Source organism: Echiichthys vipera, assembly GCF_963691815.1.
Source record: "Echiichthys vipera genome assembly, chromosome: Y".
Taxonomy (NCBI): domain Eukaryota; kingdom Metazoa; phylum Chordata; class Actinopteri; order Perciformes; family Trachinidae; genus Echiichthys; species Echiichthys vipera.
In genome coordinates, this window is record NC_139849.1 from 1,394,953 (window position 1) to 1,405,074 (window position 10,122).

At 41.2% G+C, this 10,122-nt stretch overlaps 1 protein-coding gene across 4 annotated transcripts; it reads right to left on the reverse strand.

The window, feature by feature from the left end:
- Positions 1–633: 633 nt before the first annotated feature.
- Positions 634–8,630, reverse strand: LOC310966151 (ubiquitin-conjugating enzyme E2 J2-like). 4 transcript variants are annotated; one of them, XM_083939991.1, is made up of 7 exons: positions 8,496–8,630; positions 5,964–6,094; positions 4,583–4,623; positions 4,341–4,443; positions 4,092–4,230; positions 3,932–4,012; positions 634–3,837 (listed from the first exon to the last, which is right to left on the reverse strand). In XM_083939991.1, exons 1-7 carry the CDS (start codon positions 8,523–8,525, stop codon positions 3,547–3,549), a joined length of 816 nt encoding a protein of 271 aa, XP_083796117.1. In that variant the 5' UTR covers positions 8,526–8,630; the 3' UTR covers positions 634–3,546. The 4 variants fall into 4 exon arrangements, with proteins under 4 accessions (XP_083796117.1, XP_083796118.1, XP_083796116.1 ...); XM_083939992.1 differs by lacking the exon at positions 8,496–8,630 and adding an exon at positions 6,957–6,986; XM_083939990.1 differs by lacking the exon at positions 8,496–8,630 and having other exon boundaries at positions 5,557–6,087.
- Positions 8,631–10,122: the final 1,492 nt, after the last annotated feature.

Below are 10,122 nucleotides of genomic sequence, written 5' to 3' on the forward strand. Positions count from 1 at the left end.
CTGTTTAATCATCATCTAAACAAATAAAAGCATTTATGAGAAATCACTTTATATTTAATTGGGTCAGAATTTGAAGATAACTTAACTTTGACCTTGGGCAAATCATTTTTTTAAAGTATGATTGCTAACATAAGCAGACTAAAGGTTGTGTTTCTAAAATGCCCTACCAGGCAGTTATTTATTTGCATTTATTATGAAAACATTCAATGTCACACAAGATTAACTGCAGCATGGAAATTTTGGGCATTGGCTGTATAATCACACAAACGCACTCCATTATCATCCTCAGTGCGTCATATTCTCTAAAGATGGTTCCAAAAAAAGAGCAATAGAAAGGTTAATCTTCTTGCTTTCAGAACCATTATTTCTGTTGAAGTATTCGATACTTAGTAGACTCAGCTTTCTTATATGCAATGCACACATTATCAGCAATTATGCGAGCCTGGGGTCATGGCCCATATGTGTGCATTTGCCAGCACGTATCAAACAAAACACTAGACGTTTCCTTAGAACCATGACAGAACAGCCAAGGCTGTTTCTATAAATAAGAAAACAAAAACACAAGAAATAATATACAGAAACAAAATGTTGGTTCTCTTCATGTGTCTCTTTACCTGGACCTATAGAGTGCTGCTATCCGTGTCAGCTAAGCCAATTTTTATATTATATATATATATATATATTATATATATATATATATAATATATATTATATATATATATATATATATATATTATGTATATATACTACTTGCTCTGCCTGTGTAAGCTTTGTGCAGAAGATAGACCCTACCAATGACAGACATGACAAGTGTGCAAGGTTCTACTTGTATCAAGTTTTTCATATTTGTTCACGTTTTGAAGTTGTACATCATCTATGTCACAGACTACTAAATGACACTACTGGTCTTTCACAGGTCATAAAGCTGGGTTATAAATCCTCATCCCCAAGGCAATTTCATTCAAATGCAACTGGACTTGGTTATTTGTATAAGTCCAGTTGCTTTTGACTGAAATTGTTTTGGGATTACGATGACCTGGACAAATGAGAACATTCTCAGGCTTATAAATCCTCACTTTACCTTTCCCTGTGGGTCAACACGGGCCGTTCATAAAAGGCTCCATTTGTACTTATAATACACAGACATATTCTTAACACCTGTAAAACCTCAAAAGGTTATAGGCATGTAAATCTTTGACATTGGTAGTTGGGGTCCAAGTGGTCTTTCAGGGATGTGTGTAAAATTCAGAGCTTATCACCTATGTCTGTATGATGTGTGGCTCAGTTGTTTTTTATCTGGAGATCAACACCTTCAAAAATAAATGTGGGTGTAGAGAAACCAGTTCTTTAGCTTGCGGCACAAGTTACTGGCACCTGACACCTATGCCATGGAAAGGTAATGAAAAGAAAACTGACTGATTGCAAAACTGACCACAATGCAGTGGTTTGACTTAAGTTGAATAGACGATTAAAATGCACACCAATTAAATAACTGGTCTCCGTAGCACTCCTTTGCTCCTAACTTTGGGAATATTTGCACTGCAAATGCATCAAGTCATGCCATGAGGAATCTTAATGGCCTGATTAATGACCAGGTGCCTCATTTATAAAGGGGACGTACGCACAGAAGAGGGCGCACGCCACTTTCTAAGCAAACTTTGGGATTTATAACAAACAACCTTGATGGGAGAATGTGAGGTCCTCCAAACACTCCGACCCAGGCGTACGCAAAGACACGTGAGAAACAGCAACACCGACGGCAGAAGGATGAAACACGAGAAACAGTGTAACAGACCATTGTGTAAAATAGATCGAAATATTCCCTCAATCATTTGTAGAATTCACAAAAGCCATTCTTACAAAAACACACGCTTCTCTCTGCAGTGCGAAAAGAAAAAAAACAACAGTTTTATAAATGAGGCCCCAGGGCACACTGCAGAGGGAAATACTTCTGGTAGGAGCTGAGAGACACCTTTGAAAATGACCCACTTAAAAGGCTCAGTAGGCAGCTTACTTTTGGCAGTATTAGGCAAAAACTTCCATAATAACATTGGGGATACTGCACATGAAGTGATGTGAGAGAAGATCAGACCTCTGCGTCTATTCTAGTCTCTGTTTACAGCCTGCAGAGAATCTATTCTTCAAAGCAGATGCACGTAAACGTCTTTTTGGTGGAAAGTGAAACTTAACATTAGTCTGCAGCAATGGATGACCGGACGGGAAAGATTGCGATTCCATGGTTGGAAACACCTGCATTCAGTGCAAAACAATCTAAGAGGGGAAGATGGATTTGTCCAAAACGGAGTCTAAAGGAGAGTCTGACAACATATGCAATAATAAAACGCGTATAAATATCGGCGTTGCGTTTCACAGATGGAGAGAAGTTGGGGATAACATTGGTTTGAACTTGGACTCTGAGCTTGCTGTTCTTCTCTTGGACAGGGAAACTGCTAAATTATTTTTCCTCTAACAACTTCAGTTGCTATGATGGGGGTTAGATTGTGTGGGCTGAGTTACCATGTAAACAGCCTGGCACAGTGGCTATAAATAAATGCATTGTCGGAGGTTGCTAATACGTTAGCCTCCTGCTAACCGTAGCCAAAGGCATACAGCTGCTGCTAATACAAGATCAGGTTTATGTTGCTACGTTAGAGTCCTTAATCATACTATTCCACCTCAACGTCTTCTCATACCTAAAAGTTTGCCAAGAGTGACAGCCAATTCCCTTCTATAACTGTAACGATCGCAATCATGATTGGGACAATTGAAACGAGTGACGCGTAAGCACACTGATAGAAGTGAACATGAGTGACGTTAGTTTTCCATTTCAGTCGTCCGATCTGTCTGATGAGCTCATTCAGCACTGCCTCTATAACTGAATAATTACTATATTAGTGTATATTTTAAACTGAATATAAATACTATTTACTATCGCTTGTGTTCAAAAAAGGATTTTCTTACATGTGACTCGCATATTATTAAGGATAACGTAAAAAAAGAAAAGAAGCTTTGGCAAGTCGGCCTCAGGTGTGTGTATGAAGCACGTGCATAAGATGCCCGTGCTTGTCTGGTGGGAGATGAGACCCGTGTAGACTCAACAATAAAAAAAATTAAGTTTCCTGCCTACTGAGCCTTTAACTGTTTAAGAAACAAGCTTATATCAGCAGGAGAACACTGGTGCATTTTAGCATCTTTCTGTTGGGACCTGCCTCCAGCATGGTTCAACAAACCATGTCCTCAGTTCTACACTCTTCCACAACCCATGAGCCAAGTCGGTTCCTACTGCTGACATAAACCACTAAAGCACAGTGTGGATCACAACCGTTTTAATAATCCCCTCCAATCCCCAGCACTACTGCCCCCCCCTAACCCTTTCTGGGTGGGTCGGCTTTGAGGTTCTGTCTTCCAAAGTCTGTGGTGGTGGTGGTCGTGGAGGGGGTTTAACCCAGGACTGTACATCTCTCCCCCAAGCAGTGTGTTTGTATGTCAAGTCCACTAGCTGGCTCACCTGCAGGTGGGAGTGTTTCCCTACAACACCAGCCCCTCTTACTCCTGGGCTATGCTCCTCAGCACATACTTGACTGTGTAGGCGAATGCCGCAAAGCCTACAATCACAAACAGGTTGGCAAGAGCACCACCTAAAAGTCCATGGTTACGATTGCCCTGCTGCAGGCCAGGGGCGGGGTTGGCGCCACCGAGGGGGATGGGACCTCCGTTGAGGGCAGGAAGGCCATAGTGGGCGTGCTGAGAATCGCCGTCTGGCACCACATCTGGTAAGGGGAGGGGCTGAGTGCGGGCGCTTAACTCCTGCTGGGCCTTCTGTTTCTGCTTCATCTCCTGGTGCAGGGAAGGAAATAAATAGGACAATGTAAGGTCATCAAAAGGAAGCGCAGACAAAACGACAAGAACTTAGACATCAACTCATACGTACATCAACTACATCAGGAAACAGCTCACAGAACACTTTATCCTTGAGGTTGAAGGCCAGGCTTTGGGCTGATAGCTGTCTTTTCTTGAAAAATAAAAATAAATTAAAATATTTGAAACAGCAGCACTCCATGCTGCACTCATGGTCATTTGTTTGCACTCACTGTGTAGTCAGAGGTCTCAATGCTGCCGAGGGTGGGGCCTTTCTCCACCATAAAGCTGAGCAGACCTGTTAGGATGGTGGAGACGGACCATGCAGGGTTCCACGTGTCTGGATGGAAGTCTGTGATGGACAAACATAACCTGTGGAAACAAGTGAAGTTAAAATCAGGGAGTGAAGAAGCAAACAAGATCTAAAATAATCCTTTAAAGAATTACTATTCAATTCCTCAATAATAAAACTAAACACTCACCTTGTGTTGCACTTGAATCTCCCATTTGGGGTTATCATATAGATACTAGGTGGTTTAAAAGGAAATTCCCGAGGAAATATGAGTTTTCCGTGATAATATCCCCCTATGAAAACAGATTATGACATCACATGACATGTTGAAACTCACATCCTCAGATCATTCATTCACATTAAGGAAGGAATTAACTTTCATAACATGCCCCTCAACAGGAGCCGTGTTGCTTAACTTTTTGTAGCTTTTACCTTCATATGGAGTTTTCTCAGGACCTCTGACTACGTAGTTCCTGGGGAAGACAGGAAAGATTTCTGTTAGTGGCTGCTACGTTTTCAAAATTTTAACAAAAACACCATTATATTGCAAACAAATAATTTTTGATTAAATCTCCATCCTCTAGACCTGCATTTATATGCTAGCAATGGCCTGGAATTACACTCTGACTTTCAGTCACTCGTCTTAATTTTTTTATTTATTTTCCTGGTTCGTCTTTTTTATATATACATTTTTAGATCACAAGGCGTCTATCCGCAGTCTGCCTGTAACGCATGGATGTAGATGATACGTGTTGAGTTTACTGCTCTACAAATTTGAAATAGAAAAAGGAGACGCATAGTTAAATCCATATCACATTTTGGAGACCTGCAACACTATTGATCATTTTATTCTAATGTAAATTCAATGAGAATTGCCTCAATTGCAGGGTTTCCGAGCACACCTGTGAATTTCCAACTCTCTGCGATCAGAAAAAAACTGCACATGTGAACACTCAGGGCTAGCTGCTTGTTTACATTCTTAGCCCTTTCCCTGGACGTTAGCCTTGTATGCTTAATTCATCAAAAGTGGCACTTTTGCTTTGTTCTTTTTCTACTCAATCCAGTAGCGAAGGTCCTACAGCAGCAGAGCTATCTGTATTAATTCAGCTCAGTGTTGTTAACATGATGAACCAGTGTTCATGTGCTCAGCGAGACAAGCTGTAGCTTCCCTGTCTGCAGTGCTGCTGGGTGACGTTGCGCATCAACTAGAGGAGGCTGCACTTTTGATGGCAGAATCTAATCAGATACTAATTTTTTAGAATAGATTATTTTCCGAGTATCAATTATTTTGGGCAGAGTAATTATTACTGATGGGTAGCAGATTTATCTGGAAAAAAGAACCCTTATTGATAGTGTCAGAACTAGTCAATGTTTAAATTTCTCTGATAAAATAAAAAGGGTGGCACGTTGCTGTGGTGGTTAGCACTGTCGCCTCACATCCTCCCGGCTGGGGCCCTTCTGTGTGGAGTTTGCATGTTCTCCCCGTGTCTGCGTGGGTTTTCTCCGGGTTCTCCGGTTTCCTCCCACAGTCCAAAGACGTGCAGGTGTTCGGTTCATTGATGACTCTAAATCGCCCGTAGGTGTGAATGGTTGTCTGTCTCTGTTCGTCTCTATGTGTCCTGTGATAGACTGCCGTCCTGTCCAGGGTGGACCCCGCCTCACGCCAGATGTCAGCTTCAGCTGATAGGGACAAGTGGTTGACGATGGATGGATAATAACACAAAAAAAAAAAGAAATCCACCCCAGAAATGCAATGTATTGCCTTGGTGATGATGAGCCCTGGCTGCTGGCCTTGACAGGATGAAGACCTTACCATTCTAGGATGTTTGAGGGGAGAGGTTCTGCACAGATGTAAGGCACAGGGTCTTTCTTTATTCTGAGGTAATCCTGCTTGAGTCGCTGAGTGGCTGTGGTTGAAGCTCTCTTATTCCCGTTGTTGTTCATCTGAGGAATGAGAGGACATGCCAAAAGGACTTACTGAAATGTATCTTTATTTGGTCTTTTGAAATGTGTTACACAGAGGCACGACTATCAGGTCATACTTCCTTGCAATTCTAGGTTGAAGTGTAGCCTTCCTTTACAGCAGACATTTCAACTCCAGTAATGTTTTTCTTTCTGGCAATTTGACTGCATAGTGTTCAAAATTATGATGAAGATGATGTGTCTTCAATAAGCTCAGTCAATGAACAATGCTTTGTCTAAGTTGTCGTTTTGGTGACCCTTGAAAATGCATAGAATAAATACAGCAGTATTTCCATTACCACTCAATCAAATATTTTTATTCAGTATTGCCTTTCATTTATTTATTTTTCATTATCAATTTGTCTTTATCAGGGCATGAACACAGCGAAGGCTTTGGGTTGCTAGAATTTTTGTTATAGTGATAAATGAATCGCCTTTTTGGAAGCTCTCTGATATTCAAAAACTCACCTAACTTCACAAATAATGGTGGGGAAAATGTACGTAATTCATTGTTTTCAGAAATGGGCGTGACAAATTGACTAGCTAGCGCCCCCTAGAAAACAGCCCCAACTCCCAGATTAATGGAATTTTTTGAAAACCGGTAGGCATCACGCAGATATCCAAAACAGCCTCTTGGAGCCATATCCTAAACTCAACATTTTGCCATTTTTTTCAACTTTTGCACGTGTCGCACTTTAACAAACTCCTCCTAGAGATTTACACGATCAACTTCAAAATTAGTCAGTACCATCTAAACACATGTCTGATCAAAAGATACTCCGTGTTTGCGTTTTAACTTTACCGTGTGGATGATGCAGGGCGCCAAAGTCATGTAAACTCTCACCATGAAAACAGGAAGTTGTTGTGACTGACACCATACATTGTCCAATCTCTTTCAAACTTTCATAAGAGTCCCGCCCGGAACACAACCACATCTTAATATTGAGATGGTTGTAGCGCCCCCTGCTGGTGACAGGAAGTCACATGTTTGTGTCTGTATACTTTAACAAACTCATCAAAGGGATTTATCACGATCAACTTCAAGGTTGGTTAGTACCATCTTAAGACATGTGTGACCAAACGATACTCTGCGCTTGTGATTTAACTGCACCGTATGGGCATGGTGCCAAAGTCGTCTCTTTTGCCATACAAGAGAAAGTTGTTGAAACCTGACCATACATTGTCCAATTTTCCCCAAATTTCACATACATGACAAGAGCCCCGGCCAGAACACACCTGAATCTCAATATTAACTAAAAATGATAGCGCACCCTATTGGCAAACACTAAATTACAGCCCCTCCCCTGGGATTGACAGAAAATTCTGAAAACCAGTAGGCATACATAACTTATCGAGATGTACAAAAAAAGCCTCTTGGAGTTATATGCTAAAGTCAACAGGTAGTCAGCATGCCCATTTTCGCACATTTGCAGATGTCGTACTTTAACTCCTCTGAGTGATTTCACACGATCGACTTCAAAATCAGCCAGTATCATCTACAGACATGTCTGACGAAACAAAACGTGGCATTTTTTCAATATTTTTGCTCCGTGTCGCAGTGGTATGGTGCCGAAGTTTGACCTTTCGCCATTTTGTGCTTCTCGCTTGAAAGAGGAGGACGCTCAAAGTTCAACATACATTGTCCACAACAACTGCGTAAAACGATGAAAAGTTCAGGCCCGAAGACAACCACATGCCAATAGCAATCAACATGCACAGCCCCACCTACTGTTAACAAGAATTTAGCCTGTTATGGCAAAATTCATCCGATTTACATCTCATTTTAATGTGCCTTCTACACTTGATGCAGAGCAACTCAACGCGTGTTAGGTACGCGCTCTCTAGCGCCACGCAGGGGACGAGGGAAGCGCTGCAAGAATGGCGATAGATAGCCAGCTGCCCCGCACCCTCCGCACGGCGTCACGCTGTCGCGCAATGGCACGGCCGCGCCCGCCAGGGTCCAGCCGACTCCCCAGTCGCGCGTTGGCATGTAAAATAGCCTGGTAATGTTAGTTAAAGGCTAATCCGCAACTGTTAAATCTCTAACAAACCGAATTATCGTTGCGTAATAATTCGATATATCGACTGTGGCGTTAACGTAAACAACAGACCAACTTCAAACTGCTGAATGACATAATATATGTCACAACCGTTTTTACTAATCACTGCGACTCAATACTGCGGACTGTTAAAGCTAGCAGGTACCATATAAGAAGTCATGTCTGCTGTGTGTACTGTGTTGTTAGCTCACACAGGCCGGAGCTCTGTTTAGCTACTTTAGCATTAGCAGCGGCGTTAGCATCAACAGTTTTGTTACAGACGAGAGCTGAAACCCCGACACCTCTCACATTTACAAACTAGTGATCTTTCAGTACGAACATACCTCTCCAGAGAATCCAGTGAAAATAGGCATTCGGATCTGGACACGAAATCAGGCTGTTGTTTCTGTTGTCAAACCCCCAAAAACCGATAAGACGATGACACCGACGTAGCTTAAGTCGCCAGCAGGAGGACAGATGGCGCTTCCGGTTCTTCTTCTTCTTTAGTTAGGCAGACTAGACGTAGCTATGGCGTGTTGCTGCCCCTACTGTTTTTTATTGATAACTACATTAAATCCTTTTGTACAATCCTGTTTTGTGAAGACAAACAATCAATTTCTCTGTTTTAACACAAGAATCCAGGTTTAGTAATGCGCACATATTAAAAACAGTTTCCCCATCCGTCCCAAGTTTCCTGAAGAGAGACTTTGACTGGAGTAAATTTTGCATTGGAGTAAAAAATGTTTATTTGTCTCACTTTCTCACACTCACATCTGCCACCAGGGTGCTTTCCAATCAGAGCCAGCCACTCCTCAGCCTACAGTTTCCAAGTCTCAATCTTGAGATTGCCCTTCCTTTCCTTCTACCAAGACTTTTGCCACTTTTATTTTAGAGACCTGTTTATTCTTTCACAACACTGTGGTGCCCCATATTGCAAATTCATTTGCACTCTTTCCTCCTCCACCGCTTTCTTTAGAAGAAGAAGAATTCCTTTATTGGTCCCGCAAAAAAAAATTCTACAACTAAATCCGGTCTGGCCTTGGATTTAGCTTCTTTTATTTTTACAGAGAGTTGCTGCTGAATCACTGCATATGACTGAATTTCCCTGTTTATTGTCCTCAATCCATCTTATTGCCAACAGAACTGCCACCATTTCTGCTGTGAAGACTGACATATGATCTGAAATTCTGTACCCTTTTTTATACCCGATTTCAGGAATGCTAATACCAATTGGCACTTTCCCACTCTCAAGATCATTTGATCCATCTGTATAAATTTGTCTCCCTATTTTAGTTGCTGCCACACTTTTATCTCCTTTACAATAACCTCTGACATCCTTGATTTGCTTTTGCTCAAAAGCTTTAGGTCAACAATGGGAGTTGGAAACAACCATGAAGCAACAGCTGGCTGGAAGACACACTGGGGAACACACGCTAATATACATAATTCCAATCTCCTGTGCCACAGATTTAAATTTTTCTGAAAAATTAGTTTTAGTCTCAGAAGATCTTTTGTTGGTAACATTTCATTTTGTCCTTTGAGCTTCATTAAATATCTCAAACCAAGTTTATGTCTCCTAATTTTTAACGGCATTTCTATCAATAATGCTGATATTGACGTTTTACTGAGGGCTCCACAGCACACTCTTAGAGCTTTTGCTTGGACAATGTCAAGTTTACTGATCACTGAAGAAGCTGCAGATCCATAAACCATACTTCCATAATCAATAGCTGATCTTATCATTGATCTGTAAATCATCCTCATTGATTCTCTGTCAGCCCCCCAGTCTGATCCAACCACACCTGAGGACATTTATTATTTTCCCACACTTCAAATAAACCATTTCAATATGTTTTTTCCTTGTCATCCTTTCATCCAACCACATTCCTAAAAATTTGAAATACCCTTTTAATATTATTATCATACAATTGTATTTACTGTGTCGGCATACTATCTTATTTCCAAACACAA

Bases quoted from the DNA above. Each gene is read 5' to 3' on its own strand.
- LOC310966151 (XM_083939990.1), bottom strand. From the start codon at position 5,966: ATGGTAAGGTCTTCATCCTGTCAAGGCCAGCAGCCAGGGCTCATCATC. The intron at 4,624-5,556 runs GTGCCACCCTTT...TGTCTTCCCCAG, and splicing joins GTGCTAACCACCACAGCAAC to GAACTACGTAGTCAGAGGTC. The intron at 4,444-4,582 runs GTAAAAGCTACA...CTGTTTTCATAG, and splicing joins TGAGAAAACTCCATATGAAG to GGGGATATTATCACGGAAAA.